General features: G+C 44.1%; 1 protein-coding gene across 3 annotated transcripts in view; it reads right to left on the bottom strand.

The window, feature by feature from the left end:
* Positions 1-2,147: 2,147 nt before the first annotated feature.
* TBX5 (T-box transcription factor 5) overlaps positions 2,148-18,954 on the bottom strand; it is a 29,986-nt gene continuing 13,179 nt past the window's right edge. For all 3 annotated transcript variants that reach the window (XM_039332689.1, XM_039332688.1, XM_039332690.1), the window contains exons 3-9: positions 16,789-16,883; positions 16,432-16,551; positions 14,584-14,731; positions 10,238-10,390; positions 8,248-8,339; positions 6,629-6,855; positions 2,148-3,131 (exon numbers count right to left, since the gene is read on the bottom strand). In XM_039332689.1, the coding sequence (XP_039188623.1) occupies positions 2,554-3,131; positions 6,629-6,855; positions 8,248-8,339; positions 10,238-10,390; positions 14,584-14,731; positions 16,432-16,551; positions 16,789-16,883 (1,413 nt within the window). In that variant the 3' untranslated portion in view covers positions 2,148-2,553. The remainder of the gene's footprint in view (positions 3,132-6,628; positions 6,856-8,247; positions 8,340-10,237; positions 10,391-14,583; positions 14,732-16,431; positions 16,552-16,788; positions 16,884-18,954) is intronic.

Below are 18,954 nucleotides of genomic sequence, written 5' to 3'. Positions count from 1 at the left end.
AATTAATGCTTACAGAACACTCAGCTGTTTGCATTCGCTTGCCCTGGTTTGCTCATGAGGTCATCCTCAAAAAATGAACGTAGCTGCTCACATGAAGATAATTATTAATGCTAAATTACATGATGTGATTGAATGTAGCATCCCATTCAGCCAGCCTGGCTGAGATCAATGGTGTGATTAAAATTGTGAAGGGGAAAATAACTGATGGAGAAAACAGCAGATTGTTTTCAACTTAAGACTGATCGCTTAGTGACTGGTTGAAGTTATGACGGACTTACCTGGGGGGTTACATAAGCTAGTTTTGAAGTTCCAATGGTTGCCCCCCATACAGTCAGGTGACTAAGCACTTATGGGCTGTCGGCAGCATCCCATGGTCCCATGGTCAAATTTTAGGATGGTTTTGCTGAAAACTGCCACTAACATCCAATTTTTGGTAAAGAGTGCCCTAGCTTTCTAACCTCTGTGTTCACTTAACAAAAATCAGATCACTTATGTCATGGGCCTGTTTGATGATCTTCACAAAATTACAGTTCTGATGGGCAGGCTCCATTGCAGTCATACAGTCAAGCCAAGAGGTATCTTAATATAAAGAAGTAGAGTTGAACAGAGCCAGGAGAAGTTCATCCACACATTAGGAAGAAATATAATTAAAGTGATGTTTTCTATTGCAGTTTAAGGAAAAAATATTAAGTGGTGAATTGGGAGTCATCCCTTGATGTTTACAGACAGGCTTGTCCAATTCAGCCTAGGAAATCTTTCTATGTGTCCTACTAAAATCAATGAATATTGAAAGATGTGAAGCTTTTTTTTTAAAAAAGATCATACTTGATCTTACACAAGTACACAAATCTGAATATGTACTTAATTTGGATAAGTATATATTTTATGCACATTTGTGTATATATCTGTATGTGTCTCTCTGTTCAACCTTGAATTGATCAAAACATAGTCTCCAGATCAATTGAGAAGCACTGCTCTAGATTATCTTTTGAAAATAAAATTCTCATTCTAATGGGAGTTTAATTCTAATTCTAAGAATTCTAATTCTTCTTAAAAGCCTCCATCACTGGAAGCTTTTAAGAAGAGAATGGACAGCCATTTGCCAGAAACAGGATAAATCTCCTGCATGAGCAGAGGGTTGAACTAGATGACCTCCAAGGTTCCTTCCAAGTCTGTTACTGTTACTGCAATTTTGAATTGAGAGACAAGTTTGATGTTTCCTACTGCAGTTAAAAAAAATATAAAGTGGTGAATTGGAAGTCCATACTTCAAAGAGGAATTAACAGCCGGGTAAAACAGTGTCCAAAGAAATCTTGATAGGATTAAAATAGCTCTCCATTCAAAATAGCTCTTAGCTCTTGAATCGTAGTTTGACTGTGAACTTTAGCTATGCAAGTTCCAGAAATAAACCAGGAGGAAAGAAAGATTTCCCCTCAGCCATCTGCTGGAAGGTTGAAATCATTTTAGATATCCTGACATCTACAGATTCAACATGTCTAGTGAAGGAGCTTCTTTTCACAAAGCCAAGGAAGCTTTGGGAAGATGTACGGAATGTGAGTCCCCAATATTTATTTGTTTTTGTATTTATATCCCACCTTTATTATTTTTTACAAACTACTCAAGGCAGTGAACATATCCAACACATCTTCCTCCTCCTACTTTACCCACAACAGCAATCCTGTGAGGTAGAGTTAGAAAAAAAATAAATTGCTTGCGTATTTAAGAAAGATTTTGTTCTGATATTTTCCAAGCATTGACCATCGAATAAAAAGAGAGGGGAATGTAGGAAAAAAAATCAGACTAAGAATCTTTTATTAACCTTTAATTAACCTTTTAAACAAGGGTTCCTCAAAGTTGGCAACGTCAAGATGGGTGGACTGAATTTAACTCCCAGAATTCTCTAGCCAGCATTACTTTTCTGGCTGAGGAATTCTGAGCGTTGAAGTCCGGCCATCTTAACGTTGCCAGCTTTGAGAATCACAGATTTAAACTAAAAGGGCCTGTAATGAAAATAAAGAGAACCCACTGAAAAGTTGTATCTCACAACTCATTTCAGCTGCAGCTTTTAAAATTCCTGTTAAAAAAAAACAGAGGCATCCAACTGAGAGGCCGAAAAGGATACAGAGAAAGCGAGAGAGAAATGGATGTGGAGAGAGCTATATATTATCATTTATTAGAGAACATTGTCAATATCAACACCAAAAAGAAAGGGGAGGAGTCAAGAGAAGGGGGAAAGTTCCACGTATTCTTCCCACCTCACCCCACCAAAAGGAGATCAAGAAGAGCCATGAAGCTCTTGGTATCTCACTTGGAAGCCAAATCAAACAAAACCATCAAAGGGGACAGGTTGGTACTGATGCAAATCCCGGGGAGGAGGGTTGAGTGAGGAGAGCACAAGAAGGGGGCAAAGATGTGCTGTGATGTTCAGTGGCTTGGAGACACCAAAGTAGAGGTGATACCACCCCATGGTCTCACCAGAGAAGAGGGCCTGGTCCATCTCTAGAGTGCTTATCTGTGAACATTCAGTCCAAACAAGGCTCGTCTCTTCCCTTGTTAGCTGTTCTCACTCCATTCTGCAGTCATGCCCACCCCGTGAACAGAATGGTACTGATGTGGAGAAAGTGTCCTGGGCATCCCGTGGGCATAGAGGAACTCAGGTGGCTGTAAGCTTCCAGGAGGAGACTGGATGCTGGTTTGCTGCCGGACGAGGGGCTGGTGAGGAACGGAGGTCTGGTGCTGGAACATGGCATGGGTGTCCCCGAGTTGAGGCGAGGGATGACCAGCCACCGTGGCAAGGCGGGGCATCAGGGAGCCCGAGGTGAAGTGAGCTGAAAAATGCTGGTAAGGCAACCTGTCGATGGGTTGCATGGGCGTTACTGTGCAGTTGCTGTAAGAGGACATGGTTGACCATGTGTTGCAGCTGAGGTCTTCCAAGCTGGGCACGGCTTCCGGGGCTGGGGCTGCGCTGGCGTACATGCAGGCTTGGCGTTGAGCGGACTCAGTCCTGTAGGCGCTGTTCAGTCCTTGCTGCTGGGGATAGTTGGAGCGATGGTAGAAGGGGTCTTCTTCTGCTGGAGATGTTTCCATGTAGGGTTTCTTGTAAGGGAGGTCAGTGGTGGAACATTCGTCATCTGAGGAGACACAAATTGGGAAGGCCATTTGGCACCGCGTTCCACAGCCAGAAGGAAGAGAGAAAAAGGAGGCAGGAAGGAGAGAAGGAGAAGTGGCAGCGAGGAGGGATTTAGAAGAACAAGGAAGAGAGGAAGAGGCTCTAGGAAGGAGAAAAAAGGAGGAGGAGAAGGAAGAGAGGCAGGGAGGAGGGAATGAGAAGTAGAAGAAAGAGAGAAAGACAAGGGAGAGAGGAGTAAAGGAAAAGGAGGACTTTTCAACGTGAGAGAAAAGGAATAGGATTTCATGCTCCATTGAGATGACTCCTGTCAACTCCCTTTAATTGTAAGCAAATGGAAAACCATTCTGTTCTAGTGCAGAGGTTCTAATCCCTCTTTCAGACATGGAATCTCACAGATGGCGTCTAGTGAGTCCTCCCTCTGAGACCAACTGCCAATGCCGTGTAGTGGCGGAGATGCAAAAGTAGGAGGGAGACCCAGGTTCCAGTCCCAACTCAGCCACCGAAGCTCAGTGGATGACTTTGGGTCAATCCCTCTCTTAGCCCAAAAGCTCAATGGGGTCCAGTGGAGAAGGTGCTGGACCAGGTTTTAGTTCCTCCTCAACCATCCATGTTGCCTGGTCCAATCTTTCTTGTCTCAGTTCAAGAGGCAGATTGGTCCAGTGGAGAAGGTGCTGAACTAGGAGTAAGGAGGCTTCCCCAGCCACAAGAACTGTCTGGAGGACTTTGGGCCAGTCCCCTATCCATGTGTCCATTTGACAGGGTTGCAAGGAAACATGCATGTTCTATGCATTTGCCTTTACTCTTGAACCACCCCTTCCAAGCCAAATATGAGCAGAAAAACTGTCCACTCCTGAACTGGACTCAAACAGTTCAATTTTCTCTCTTCCTTCTCACTCTTTTTCCCTCTTCTCCTTCCCCTTCTTTTTCTCCTTCCCTCCTCTGCACCTTCTCCTTTTTCTCCTCCTCCTCCTCCTCCTCCTCCTCCTCCTCCTCTTTTTTCTTCTCCATAACTTTCTCCTCTTCCTGCTCCTTCTCTCCTTCCTGCCTCCTCTTTCTCTCTTCCTTCTCTTTCTCCCTGTCCAGAAATAGTTTTGATTTAAAATCTGAACACCCTAAGACTGAGCCAATGCTCTGTAGAGATGCCATTCTGGATGATGATGATGATGATGATGATGATAATAATAATAATAATAATAATAATAATAATAATAATAATAATAATAATAAACAGCCCAAAGAATCATGCGAGACAGAAAGGACCCAACAGCTTTGATAAATGAGACGTTTGCTGCCTGTCAGACCTGAGCCATTGGTGAGATAGCAAGGAGACAGGGCCCTATGTTATTGTCTCCTAGGATGGAGCTAAGGGGGGGGGGGAAGTGCACCATGGGCAAGATAGCCCTCTGGCATATTACAATGCAAGGAAATGAGATAGTGAGTGAGGGGAGAAGACAGGAAGCCACCCACCAAGTAGGGAATCCCAAAACTGGAAAGAAAGCGTTGTTTTTTTTTTGTTCATCTTTATCACTCTTCCATGGCTGGAGACAAATGATGGATGGTTTTCATGTTGACAGGATGGCTCCAATCAGAGACCACTGGCGCTGCCCCCTCCCTAACTTTCTGCAGTTGCTTTTCTGGGGAAGGGAAACAGTTTGCTTTCAAAGGATAGGATGAGGGAGCTTTAGGATTAACACTAAATCTGGTTTTGTCGTTTGTCCAAGAGTTCTCTTGTCCCTACCTTGTGGAAGAGTCTCCTGGTTTTATTGGCTGTATTCTCGGGGGGGGGGGGCTAGAAAATTCCATTCCAATTTCTCTTGGTGGTTTCTGCAGAGCTGGCTTGCTAATTTAGAGAAGGCAGAGGGGGCTACAGTGATGGTGTGACACAGCTTTCCATTGTCGTGCAGCTTCCTCAGGGTGGGACAGCAGTGCTGAAAATATCTGCTATGAACTCTACATAGGCATCAGGAAGGGCATCTGGCCAGTAAATGCTCAGATCCACTCGGTCACCCACTACCCCACCCCAAATCGAGGGATTACAGAGTTGTAAAGAGGGAAAAAAATGAGACGTCTCCTCTTGCAGTTAAAAAATAAGTGGTGAATTAGGAATCCACGCTCTGTTGATTTACCCGCTTATCCAATTCAGCCTAAGAAATCTTTTTATGCGTCCTATTGAATATTGCAAGATTTAAAGATTTTTTAAAAAAGAATATTATGTTTGTAAGCATGTGGGAAAGTACACATGCATGTATACATACATCCTCACACACATATTTACACAGATACACACAAATAGGCAATCTGTGTATATGTGTGTGTGTGTGTTTGTGTGTGTGTGTGTGAGTGCCAACCCACACACCCTTATGTTCTTGAAAGGATGCTCAAAAACATTTGACTTCTAGATTGTCTTCCAAAACTGAAAACTTCCCAAATATGTCAATGAGGATTCTCAGTCATCCAGATTTAAAAAGGGAAGCATGGATCTCTTTAAAAAGTGGGGTTTTCTTTTCTTTCTTTCTTTTTAAAGGGATTTTGAAAAGATAGTTTACCAAACATTCCTTTTTGCTGTATGCTTCCATTCCAAATTGGCTCAGCCACTCGGCTAACTCTCTGAAAAGCCTGGCTAATCTCTCGGAATAGCTATAAATTTCACCTCTCCAAAATAACCTGCCATTAGCTATTTAAGTATTGGAAATAATCCCAAGTCCTTTCTTAAGGCCTCCCAACCTGATAAGTTATCTGCAACTCAGGCACCAGTTATCTTCCTGGATGTAGATTCAACTTCTGTAGAACTATGGGGTCACCTCTCTGTATTTTATCTATGCTGCTGTTGGTAATATGGGCTGAAATGCTTGGAAAGGCAGTCAAGATGACTTTGCTAGATGGGAAACAGAACCCAAGCGAGAAAAGACAATGAAGAAATGTAGAAGGACTCAAATCGGAGAAGCCTTGAAGCTTGGGTTGGTTCCCTTTCTCTATTCCAGCCAAAATATCTTAGGAGACAGTTGGATAGCATGAGAGTCCATCACAAAATAACAGAGTTGGAAGGGACACTGGAGGTCTTCTATTCCAAACCCTTGCTCAAGCAGGAGACCCTATACCATTTCAGACAAACGGTTGTCCAATCTCTTCTTAAAAACCTTCAGTAATGGAGCATCCACAACTTTGGAAGACAAGCAGTTTTTCTCAGGAAATTCCTTCTTAGTTCTAGGTGGCTTCTCTCTCCTTGATTAGCTTCCATCCATTGCTTCTTGTCCTGCCTTCAGGGGCTTTGGAGAATAGATTGACCCCTTCTTCTCCATGGAAGCCCCTCAAATATTGGAAGACTGCTACCATGTCACCCCTAGTCCTTCTTCTCCTTAGCGAAACATCGGCTGCTCCCTAGGATCGAACTCTCAACCTTCCAAGTGGAAGGCGAGCGTCTTCACCTCTAGACCACCAACGCCACTGAGATTAACCAACCGAATCCCCAGGAAAATGTTGGAGCTAAACTCTACTCACCTGGTCTCTTGGTGCAGTGGTAAACTTGCCCGTGATCCTGAGATACAGGATATGGATTCGTAGGGGGTAACAAGTCCTGGGAAGTGCTAGAGACGCCGTTCTCACACGGAAACTGGGATCCAAGGTTAGAAGAAGCCGAGAGGGACCTGCCTTCCTCACTGAAGGGACTGTGGTTAGAAGACACTTTTTGCCGGATTGTGCTTCTTGGGACAACTGGATACTCCTTGCTGAGATCAAAGGCGAAACAAAAACAAAAACGGGGGCATAATTAGGGGTCATGACAAGTTTGTCCTTTAAGCGATTCTCCATTTCAAGCTGGTATCAAAGTAGGGTTTTGTGGACCAAGATTTTGGGGATGGTTTATTTTCAGGGTCAACATATCAATGTCTTAACCAGCACAAGTCCTGCACACGGCAAGACTGGCAATTTCAATAATAACAGGATTGAGTAAAGAAGGCAGGTAGTCCTCCACTTACGACTATTCGCTTTGTGACTGTTCGAAGTTATAACGGCACTGATCGATGACCGTTTTTCTACACTTACAACCGCTGCAGCATCCCCATGTCACGTGATCAAAATTCAGATGCTTGGCCAACGGCTTCTGAATCTTTGATCACGTGACCACGGGGAAGCTGCAATGGACGCAAGTGGGGAAAAACAGTCCTTTTTTTCAATGCCGCCGTAACTTCGAACGGCCACTAAACGAACTGTTGCAAGCCAAGGACTTACCTGTGCAGGAAAACGTTGTGCTTCGTCAAGGAATCTGTTTGCCACCGGTCTGCACTCCGTTCGCCCAAGGAAGAAAAAAAATTGCCCAAGGAAGAGTCTGTCCTACGGTTTCCAGCTGGGCTACCCCAATCGCTATCCTTTTACCAGCCATCCTTTTCCCCCAAAGGGAAATGCCCTGAACCCATAAAACGTATATACAAGGAGAGCTGGAGCATTTATACCAATTAAAAACAGGTGGTCCTTTCTGTCTGCAACGCAGTGTCTTTCCCACCCTGGATCGCTGCCTTTTGTTAAACAACATCTTCTCCCAAGTTCCATTAAGGCCAAGGACGAGTTGGAATCGGCATCAACCACCTGTTCATAATTTCCCACCCCCCCACCCCCACCCAACAAATAAGAAACTTTTAGGAAAGCCCAAAGCTTGTTTCTGACATGAGTCTTGCTTTGTTTCCAGGACGGAAGAGAGAATGGGGCCATGGAAAGGATGTTGGATTTAATTTCAGCTTAAATGTTTGCCTCGCATCATGCCCGCACATGTACTGAATTATCTGCCCTTGCATTAAAACCCATCCAGTTTTCGGGCCCATCTTCTTGATGTAAAACCTGCCCTTATCAGACTCCCAACCTTGGTGAGAATCCGTAGTGTTTCCCACCTACCAGATGTCAAGTCAACATCTGGAGAGACTCAAAGATGCTTTTCCCAAAGGCAATTGGACTTTCCTTGGTGTTTTCTCTGAAAATGTTTCGCTTTTCATCCAAGAAGCTTCTTGGGTTCTAACTTCTTCTAGCCTCTTGAATCAGAAAGGAAGTGTTTTCAAAGAAAAGGTAGAGACTTCTGGGGTTTGAAGTCCACACATCTTCAAGAAATACTGCACCAAATAATAGCTTACCTTTGTACTCGTGACATTCGGTGCAGCTCCATATCGTCGCTGCCTCTAAATCCTTTTGCAAAGGGATTGTTTTCAATCTTGAGTTGGGTAATCTGAAATGAAGAACCAGAAAGAAGGAAAAAAATCAGAGCTTGTTTGGACAGCAGCTGCCCATTAATCATCCACAAGGAATCGGCCACAGGGAAGAGGGGGTCAACCTATTCTTCAAAGCACCTGAAGGCAGGACAAGAAGCAACGGATGGAAACCAATCAAGGTGAGAAGCAACTTAGAACTAAGTAGGAATTTCCTGACAGTGAGAACAATTAATCGGTGGAACGGATTCCCTCCAGAAATTGTGGCTGCTCCATCACTGGAGGCTTTTAAGGTGAAATTGGGCAGCCATTTGTCTGGAATGATATAGGGTCTCCAGCTTGAGCCAGGAGGCTAGACTAGAAGACCCCTTCCAACTCTTATCCAGATCAATACAAAACCATTTTCTTCTCTAAGAATTAAGCCACCTTCACTCTTCAGCTTCCGTTACCAAAAGGAAGTTCATCCCAACAAGCTGTTGGTCTTTTTAAAAAGCACGTGTTTTGCATGATGACCCTTCTCCTGTCCCCTCCTCATCTGTAGATCTTTGGAGAGAAAGATCTCTAAGACACAAGACAATCACACAGCACCCTAGGCCACCACATCTCGACGTGTGGAAGGTCCATGCATGAGAATTTCCGTACCGCTGTTTTCTCTTCTGAAAGAAAGTTGGAAAGCCACAGGTTGTGGACTTTTGTGTTCTAATTAGCTCCTGTGTTGACTTGTAAAACCCATTTTGTTTCTTGGGAATGCGTGATAGGAAATCTGAGAGGAGAGGAGAGGAGAGGAGGAGAGGAGAGGAGAGGAGAGGAGGAGAGGAGAGGAGAGGAGGAGAGGAGAGAGGAGGGGGGAGAGGAGAGGAGAGGAGGGGAGGGGGGAGGGGAGGGGGAGGAGAGGAGAGGAGAGGAGAGGAGGAGAGAGAGGAGAGGAGAGGAGAGGAGGAGAGGAGAGGAGGAGAGGAGGAGAGGAGAGGAGAGTAGGAGAGGAGAGGAGAGGAGGAGAGGAGAGGAGAGGAGAGGAGGAGAGGAGAGGAGAGGAGGGGAGGGGAGGGGAGGAGAGGAGAGGAGAGGAGAGGAGAGGAGAGGAGAGGAGAGGAGGAGAGGAGAGGAGAGGAGAGGAGGAGAGGAGAGAGAAGAATACTTCATTTGGCTAAGTGTCATTAGACACAAAAGGAATTTGTCTCCAGTGGCAGAAACTCTCAGTGTACATGCAAAGCAACAGTCTTACATATTGTAAATATGTAAATTTATGTAAGTTATATTACCCAATATAAATATGTAAGGCAAGCACTTGTTTTACATATTCATATTATCCAGAATGGGATCAGGTCTCCTGCTTGAGTGGGGGTGGAGGTGGCCTAGAAGACGTCCAAGGTCTCTTCCAAACCTGTTATTCTATATTCTTAAATCAGATTTTAATGCTCCAATGTTTTCCACCGGCTTTTTTCATGGCTTCCGCTGCAACATCTTTTAAAGGAGCAAAAGACAGCTAGGCGGTATCTTCTGACAAACGCACTTCATATTTTAGGAACAGACTGTCTGGGAATTTGAGATATTTCCCTACTGATTTGTAGAACATTGATTTTTCTGTTGTGGATTGCTAATTCTTCCATGCAAGAACCGCCAAGATGTAATTCATATCATTTGTAGTCTAAACTTAAAAACATAAATGCCGTCTTCCTTTTACAAACTCAAATGAAACCCCCCCCATACTTTCTCCTCATAATTCCTGAAGATGATGAGGTTGAGATCAAGCCCCACATCCCAAATTATACAGTGAAGATCTTTTTTGATGTTATAGTAATTGTCCAAAGTACAGGTAGTCCTTGACCTATGACCACAATTGAACCCCCCCAAATTTTTGTTACTAAGCACGTAATATGGCTGGCAAAGCTTTTTTTTCCAAAATCAGCCACTTTACCTTGTGATTCTGATAGGAAGTCACTGCAATGAAGGCTGTCTCTGGAAAGACGTGGGTGCAAAAGGCTGTGTTTTTGGAGCCAAACCCATTGTTTTCATCGGCTTTGACAATATGCAGCCTGGGCTGGTATTTGTGCATGGAGTTGAGGATGATCTGCAAAAGAAGGGTAAAAGTAGGGCAACCTCCATCAGTTGGGGTGGAGAGAGGGGAACATGCTTTTCCCACAAAGATGTCCACCGAAGAGACCAGACCGTTGCACGCATCCCTTTCAGAGTTCTACCTATGAAGGCAAGATCTGCCCAGAATACATCACAATAAATTACGATTTGTCCTTCAAACTACGGGAACCCCAATTCATATAACGCTAAGCCATAAGCTGTGCTTTGTAAAATTCTGGGTTGGGATTATTATCTTGAGCAATATAAAGGTTGTGTCAGTGGAGATCATGGGTGGTGCAGTCCAATGCACAGGGAGAGGGAGAGGAGAGAGAGGAGGAGAGGGAGAGGAGAGTAAGAGGGTGAGAGGGAGACAGAGAAGGAGAGGGAGAAGGAGAAAGGAAGAGAGAGGGAGAGGAGAGTAAGGGTGAGGGAGATGGAGAAGGAGAAAGGAAGGGAAAGGAGAGTAAGAAGGAGAAGGAGAAAGGGAGGGAGGGAGGGAGAGGAGATTAAGAGGGGGAGAGGGAGAAGGAGAAAGGGAAGGGAAGAGGAGAAAGAAAGGGAGAAGGGGAAAGAGGGAGGAAGGGAGAAGGAGAGAGAGAGAGGAAAGGACAGACAAAGGACTTTCTATACCGTGCAGTCTACTGTATCTATGGAGGACATTCTTATCCTACTGAACATCTCAATCATTCCAGAAAGAACAGACACAGTTCACCCATCTGCTTCAATACGGACCCACGCCACCTTTGTTGTGACACTACTCATTAGCAGCACGTTTCACCATTCCCTCTCCTGTTGCCTATTATGCGTCCTCTTGCTTGGACCCGCTTTCCAACAGCCATAAATACCATTGCGGTGAGCCTCTTTCTTATTGCAACTCCATCCCAACCAACCTTATAAGCCCGAAAGGAAAACAAGCAAAAAGAAAACAAAACTCAAACATTCAGAAAGCGTCTAGCACAGGCCTCCATTTTCACAATCTGCTTCCAATGCTAGGAACGGGTTTTGCCAACAGACTCGCCTACAACGAGGGCCGGGCTGCTCCATCTAGTCAAAACATTGTTTTTTCCTGGCTGGGAACCTGCACCAGAAACCGTCAGATGCCAACGATTGCATCTGGCAGCCAGGAGGAGGGTCTTTTTAACCCCTGGAGAAGCTTCTTGGTGGAGGAGATGTAAGCATTTGGAGAGCCAAGAAAAGTGGAACTAGTCCAGGCTTCCTTCAGGAGTTCAACTTGATTTGGTTTTCCTCAACGCAAATAGGAGAAGGCAGGAGAGAATTTCCGAAGACCTGCCAGGAACCCAATCCAAATTCTAAGGTGGCTATATTTTAATATTAAGGAGGCAAACAGATGAGAATTAACAGAGCGAACCCAAAGCCTTGTCACTGAGTTACTTCAGAGACCTTGGAGGTCTTCTGGTCCAATCCTCTGCTCAGGCAGGCAACCCTGCATCATTTCAGATAAATGTTTGTCCAATCTGTTCTTAAAAACTCCAGTGATGGATCACTCACAATTTCTGAAGAAAAGTTGTTCCACTGATTAATTGTTCTTTCTGTCAGGAAATGTCTCCTTAGTTCTAGGTTAGATCTCTCCTTGACTAGTGCATTGCTTCATGTTCTGCCTTCAGGTGCTTTGGAAAATACTTTGACCACTTCTTCTTCGTGGCCTTAGATATTGAAAGGCTGCTATCATGTCACCCCTAGTCCTTCTTTTCACTAGCCTAGACATCCCCAATTCCTGCAACCGTTCTTCATACATTTTAGCCTCCAACCCCCTAGCCATTCTCGCTGCTCTTCTCTTCCCTCTTTCTAAAGCCTCACCATCTTTTTTTATACCGTGGTAAAAGTGGAATACTGAAGGTAAGGATGATTGTGTGGAGAAGGGATTAACACCACTCCTGGGCTAAAACAAATTCCATTCCACACACCAAGATTAAGCCAGCCAGCCCCATCACTCTTCTGAACTGGCTCTTTTTGCTTCGATAATATCCTTGAGTTGCTTTGCCTACTACAGAGAATGCTCGAAACATGGAAGAGATTTGGTGGCTTTAAAAAAAAAACACCCTAAACTAAACTAAAAAAACCTCCATCAATGAGACCTGTTTCAAATGAAGTCCTGCTCTTTTTTTTTTTTTTTTTGGAGAGCTCCTTTTCTTCTGATTTATGATTGGTAGGAGTGGAGCCAGCCATACGATTAATTCAAACTGTAACTTGGGTCGGGCTCAACTCCATTCCCGGTTCCCAGATTGTTTTAACACATTGTACTGATTTGGTTTACAAGGCCTGGCCGCTTTCCTTCTCATCTCCCCCTTTCTCCCCACTCCACGCGTCCGTGAGTGCCACTTGGAGAGGCAAGCGTTCAATTAGAGTCAACTGTTGACAGATTGTGGCTGCCGCCGACACCCCTCAACCGCTCACTTCCATCAATTTAAGCCCAACCTGATTCGTGGTTAAGCACTCCATTGGCTGAGCGTCAACGTGCAGCTTCAAGTTAATCAAGGCCTTGGTGCAACGAGGCTCGGTGGAGGATTCGTTGATGTTTTTGATTGCAGCGTTTCATTCCTTTTTAAAAATTTATTTATTCTGAAAGGGCACCCAAATCCTTCAAGACTTTAGGAGTGGGATTGTCAGCTTGGAAGCTAAAGCAGAGGATGTTGGGAACTGAGTATGTCTAGTCTAAGAAAGAGAAGGACTAAGAGTGATGTAATAAGCTATCTTTGGCTGTCACAAAGAAGAGGGGGGCAATCTATTTCCAAACTCGATCTGGAAAACTGATCTATTTTTGAAGGACTAGCATATTTGAGGGGCTGCCACAAAGTCAACCTATTTTCCAAAGCACCAGAAGGCAAGACAAGAAATAATGGACAGAAACTAATCAAGGAGAGAAGCAACCTAGAACTAAGGAGAAATGTCCAAACAGTGAGAACAATCAGTCAATGGAACTGCTTGCCTTCAGAACTTGTGGGTGCTTTTAAGAAGAGATTGGACAGCCACTTCTCTGGAATGGTATATGGTCTTCTGCTTGAGCAGGGGGTTGGACTAGAAGACCTCCAAGGTCCCTTCCAACCTGTTATTCGGTATTCTGTAGCCCTTGGACAACACACCGAGGTCCCTTTTTTACACAGCAGCAGGATAGATGGATTAAAGCATCTAAAGCAAGGTATTTTATCATTGGAAGAAGGAAAGGAATTAAGAATATCAATTCCAGAAAGGCTTATATTTGCTGAACGAGACCACCTGCTTTTTTCAAAACCCGAGGAGGGTCAGACTTGGTTAGAATTTGGCAGAGAATCCCAGCACTGAAGATCAGATTAGGAAATTTACAAAAAAAAAAAAAAAAAAAAATTGCAGAAGAAGCCAATGACAAACCATGAGCCCAGAAAGCTAATAAATGTTTCCATCTAGTCACCGGCATTGGGCTTGAAAAAGAGTTATTTTATTGCAGGCAGATTTGACCAAAGATTCACAGCACCGCAGTTAATATGAAGCAGGAATTGATGGTGGGTGGAAGCAAACCAAAATAATAATAATAATAATAATGGAAGAACCAGTTTGGTCTAATAGTTAAGGCACCAATCTGGAAACCAGGAGACAGTGAGTTCTAGTGTTGCCTTTGGCAGGAAAGTTGGCTGAGTGAATTTGACCCAATCGTCAGGAGACAATGAGTTCTAGTCCCACCTTAGGCAGGATACCTGGCTGGGTGACTTTAGCCAATCACTACGGGACATATTTTCATTTCTAAAGCAAAACTGGACATTAAGAGGCAATCTGCTCCTATTTTGATCCCTTTGTCTCCATCTCTGATCATGTGGTTCCCCCTTCTGCCTAACAGCCCCACAGATATATGTAGGAGAAGAGCAGGCTGAGCTGCAGGCGGAGTTAAATGTGCCACTAGCTTGGAGTCTTTGCATTGCCACAAGCTCTTAACCCCTCCTGAATTCCATTGATCCTTATCTGGCACCAATTTATTGCTGAACTTCAGTTGACCTGATTCTTGTGTATAGGCTTGAATACATTTTTCTATGCTGCCACCTTACAAATAGTCCTGAAAATATATGTTTGGAGAGCCCTGCTCTACCCTGAGGTGATGCTCATAGCCATCAGCAGTTATGTCCTCTAGAGCTACAACTTCAAGGGGGAGGGATCTGATCAAATTCTAAGGTCAGTCTGGAACAGCTAAATCATACTTACGTGGCCAAAGGGGTCAAGATGATTATTGGTCAACTTGAGCTTTTGGAAGGAAACCAGCTGTCTCATCCAATGGGCCCCAGTAGCTGGTGAGTCTGGATGGACATACAATCTTCCGGGCATGGACGGTTCAGCTTTCCCAGTTACTGACCTATCAAAAGCAACACAATATGGTGGACTTTTGCTTTCCTTATTTCCTCTTTGTTTGTCCCTTAACTTATTAGAAAAATAAAAAAAGGCTAGAGCAGCAAAGGATGGGGAGATGAAAAGACTTCCTAAACCATTTTTATCTGAATAACGGAATAACAGAGTTGGAAGGGACCTTGATGACATGACTATGGGGACACTGCAATGGTCATAAGTGTAAAAATTGGTCATAAATCTCTTTGCACCGTGCTGTTGTAACTTTGAATGGTCACTAAATGAACAGTGGTAAGTTGAGGACTACCAATAGACTAGATCTGCTCCTTTGATATCATTTCCTTTTGGTTACTATTTTTAGAAGATGTTTGGTTCAGATTGGTTGCACAAAATGAAATATCTTGGAATCAACAAGGGTCCTCTGTTTTCTTTTTGTCGGATAACTAGAATTCAGCTGATGTTTTGTTTTTGTTTTGTTTTTTAAACCTGGGTTGGATCTGTGATCCCACCTCTAACAACATTGTTTTTAAGAAGAAACTGGACAGCCATTTGTCTGAAATGGTTTAGGGTTTCCTGCCTGAGCAGGGGGTTGGACTAGATGACCTCCAAGGTCCCTTCCAACTTTATTATTATTATTGATCATCGCACAGTCAGCCAGATGTTCAGACTGGATTTGGCATTTTGTCTACCTATCGAGTCCTTACCAAGGACCTGGGATAGGCAGATGTGGATGTTTGATGGTATTACAGATATCGTCGCAGGATGGAAGCAGTTCCTAGTAAGGCCGCCTTTTGCAATTGACTGATGGTGAATTTGTCAATGCCAATGATGATGTTCAAGTGGTGCTCCAGCTGTTTTGGGATTGCACCCAAGGCACCTATGGCTATTGGTACTACCCTTGCTTCCCTTTGCCACAGTCTTTCTATTTCTATTTGTAGGTCTTTGTATTTTATATTATTATTATTATTATATTATTATTATTATTATCGATCATCGCACAGTCAGCCAGATGTTCAGACTGGATTTGGCATTTTGTCTACCTATCGAGTCCTTACCCAGGACCTGGGATAGGCAGATGTGGATGTTTGATGGTATTACAGGTATCGTCGCAGGATGGAAGCAGTTCCTAATAAGGCCGCCTTTTGCAATTGACTAATAGCGAATTTGTCAATGCCAATGTGTTCAAGTGGTGCTCCAGTTGTTTTGGGATTGCACCCAAGGAGCCTATGACTATTGGTACTACCCTTGCTTGCTTTTGCCACAGTCTTTCTATTTCTATTTGTAGGTCTTTGTATTTTGTTATCTTCTCCAGTTCTTTCTCTTCTATTCTGCTATCTCCAGGCACTGCCACGTCTACTATCCAGACTTTTTTGTCTTTCTTATCGACAATTGTTAAGTCTCGGGTGTTATGTTGCAGGTGCTTGTCTGTTTGAATTCTGAAGTCCCAGAGTAATTTAATTTTATCATTTTCTATGACTTTCTCTATTTTATGATCCCACCAGTTTTTGCTTACAGGCAAATGATATTTTTTGCAGATCTTCCAATGCACCATTGTTGCTACTTTGTCATGCCGCTGCTTGTAATCAGTTTGTGCAATCTTCTTGCAACAGCTTACCAAGTGGTCCACTGTTTCTTCAGCTTCTTTGCATAGGCGGCACTATTATTATTATTATTATTATTATTATTATTATTATTATTATTATTACATACCATTTGTTATCTGCAAATTTGTATCGATGGTCATCCGAGGGCACAATGTCCATTAGAAGGATGTACTTTGTTTTGGGGTTGAGTCCGGTGACTTTTACTTTGTAGCTGGGGAACATTCGTCTGAAATCAAACAAAAGGCAGGAAAAAAATGTCATTCTAGCTAAAAAAACAACCAAATGTCTGGAACAGAGAACGTATGGTAGTATTAAACAGTAAGATGGACGAGTATGTCTACCCAAACCGTAGGAACACCTAACATATTTCACTAAGCAATGCAATCCCTTGTTCTTTCTGCAATAGACAAAAGTGGTCTTTTCTGGATTTTTCCTCCCTTCCCTTCGTCTCTCTGGATCTTACCTTCCAGCTTTTGTTATAATCATTTCGGTTCCCACGTCATGAAATTTGAGCCACAGTTCTCGTTCATGTAAAAATACTTTGATTCCTTCCATTCCCTGGAAAGAAAAAGTACAAAAAAAAATTATGTCTCTCTCTCTCTCTCTCTCTCTCTCTCTCTCTCTCTCTCTCTCTCTCTCTCTCTCTCTCTCTCCCCCTCTCTCTCTGTGTGAACAGATTTCTATGTGAAGCACACAAATACACCAATTATATAATTGATATAAATATATATTTATATTATATATAAAACAATACCTATCGTTTACTGAGATGGGCAGCTGCAGAAACTGAACAATCAAACAAACAAACAAAATCAGAGGGACTTACAACAATAAAGACATCCGAGGTGTTTTACTCAGGACCCCCTACTCCAGAAAGGAAATATACCCAAGGCAAACGTGGGGTTCACACGTGCTTTTATGACTTCTGTCTTTTGTTTCCTTCTCCACCACCACTTTCTTTCTTCAGCCTGGAGGCCAGCGCGCATTAATTTCCGCGGGTCTCCCAAACGCGCGCGTTAGATTTCCCCCCCCCTTTCCCCCCCACTACACGTGAAGCCGGTTCTTGCGCCCGACACGCTTTCTTTGAAAAGTCAGGCGTGTCTCTGACGGCGTCCTTTCAGACACCCCCGATCGGTGGAGTCCTCGTGGCGTTCCACTCTCAGTGGTTAATCCGGGTGGGAGACCGCGTAACGTGTGAATGGGTCTGGCGAGGGAAGGGAAGGAACCATAGTCTTTTTTTTTTTTTTTCTTCCAGTGATAGCTCCAGCTTGCGCTGTCTTTGGCTCTATCCCTTGGCAGCACAAGAAAGTTCGGGCTTTATCTCCCCAAATAGCGAGGCCGTTTAGGGGAGGGGCACGACGCCCCTTCCCCTCGGTTTTCAGAGTTACCCGCGTCCGTGAGAGCCGCTTGGAACTTTCCGATACCAGCAGCAGCAGCAGCAGCGCTGATAAACCCAAAGCATCAAAATAGAAGGGGCTATAATAGGAAGGCCTGGAGATCTCCTGAATATTTCTTTTTCCGGGTGGTGGTGGTGGGGAGATTCTGCAGACAGAGAAGCCACGGTGAAATGAATGCCAGGCAGGCATGATCCGATTTTGGATTGCTTTGCACTCAGGCAAACCAGGATCTGCCCACGTTCCCATTGCCCCACCAGGGTTTTATTCTAGGCTCCTCCTGTTCCTTCGGTTAGATATCTGGGTTCCCAGCTGAACCCCAAAGTCGCCACTCCGGCCTGGAGAGATGCCAAATCTAGCTACGGTACTTGAGCGATTCACAGTTCCAAGCTGGGTGGTCGTGAGTTCTACTCCCCCCCCCCCTCCACGAAGCCTGCAGGTTGACCTCCAGCCAGCCATGCAGTCTGAACCCTGGGATGGAGGCAATGGCAAACCGCTTCTGAAATCTTGCAGGGGTTAGTCCAGCTAGTTGCCAGGAGTCAAAACTGAGTGAAGGCACCAAAAATAAATATCGCTAGTCCTCGACTTACGACAGTTTGCTTAGGGACTGTTTGAAGTTACGACGGCACTGAAAAAAAGCGATTTATGGCTGATTTTGTGGCGCCCCAAAGCTGCAGGCACAGCCTATTGTGTGAATGTGGTTTCACACAGCTTGCTGCCTCTTCTTAGCATGTCCTGGGTCAGCTTGGCAGGACATGATGTTGGCAGGACATTTGCCTCGGCTATTGAGCCAGACCGGAAAAACTGAGTGAATTCCATTACACACCTAAAATTAACCACGAGTTAGTATGTTGGGAAAATGCAGCCGTGGTCTTTCCTCCATCCCAGTCCTATAAAATCCTTTTATTTGTCCATTCAAGATTCTGGTAAATGAAAGGATATGCGGACATCCAAAATAGTGGATTTTATTTTCAGTAGAAGGCGGACAGGAGAGATTAAAACATTTCCCCATGCATTTTATTAGCCTCGTTTCTACATTATGAGCCCCCCAACTTTTAAACGGCAACTTAGCTCCTTGTAGGAAAGTGGTAAGAGACAAAAACAAAGAAGGAAGAGGAGATGGAAAAGAAAAGGCAATGAACTTAAATTTTATTTCAGAATTTATTTCTGCCCCGCATCTTATGCCTAGGGCACAAGGCTAAACCCATTAGGACCAATAGACACCGCTTCCCTTG

This window comes from Crotalus tigris, unplaced genomic scaffold, assembly GCF_016545835.1.
Source record: "Crotalus tigris isolate CLP2741 ecotype Arizona unplaced genomic scaffold, ASM1654583v1 scf7180000024461.5605484, whole genome shotgun sequence".
Classification (NCBI taxonomy): Eukaryota; Metazoa; Chordata; class Lepidosauria; order Squamata; family Viperidae; genus Crotalus; species Crotalus tigris.
The sequence above is the reverse complement of the archived record's forward strand: the minus strand, read 5'-3'. Positions and strand labels throughout refer to the sequence as shown.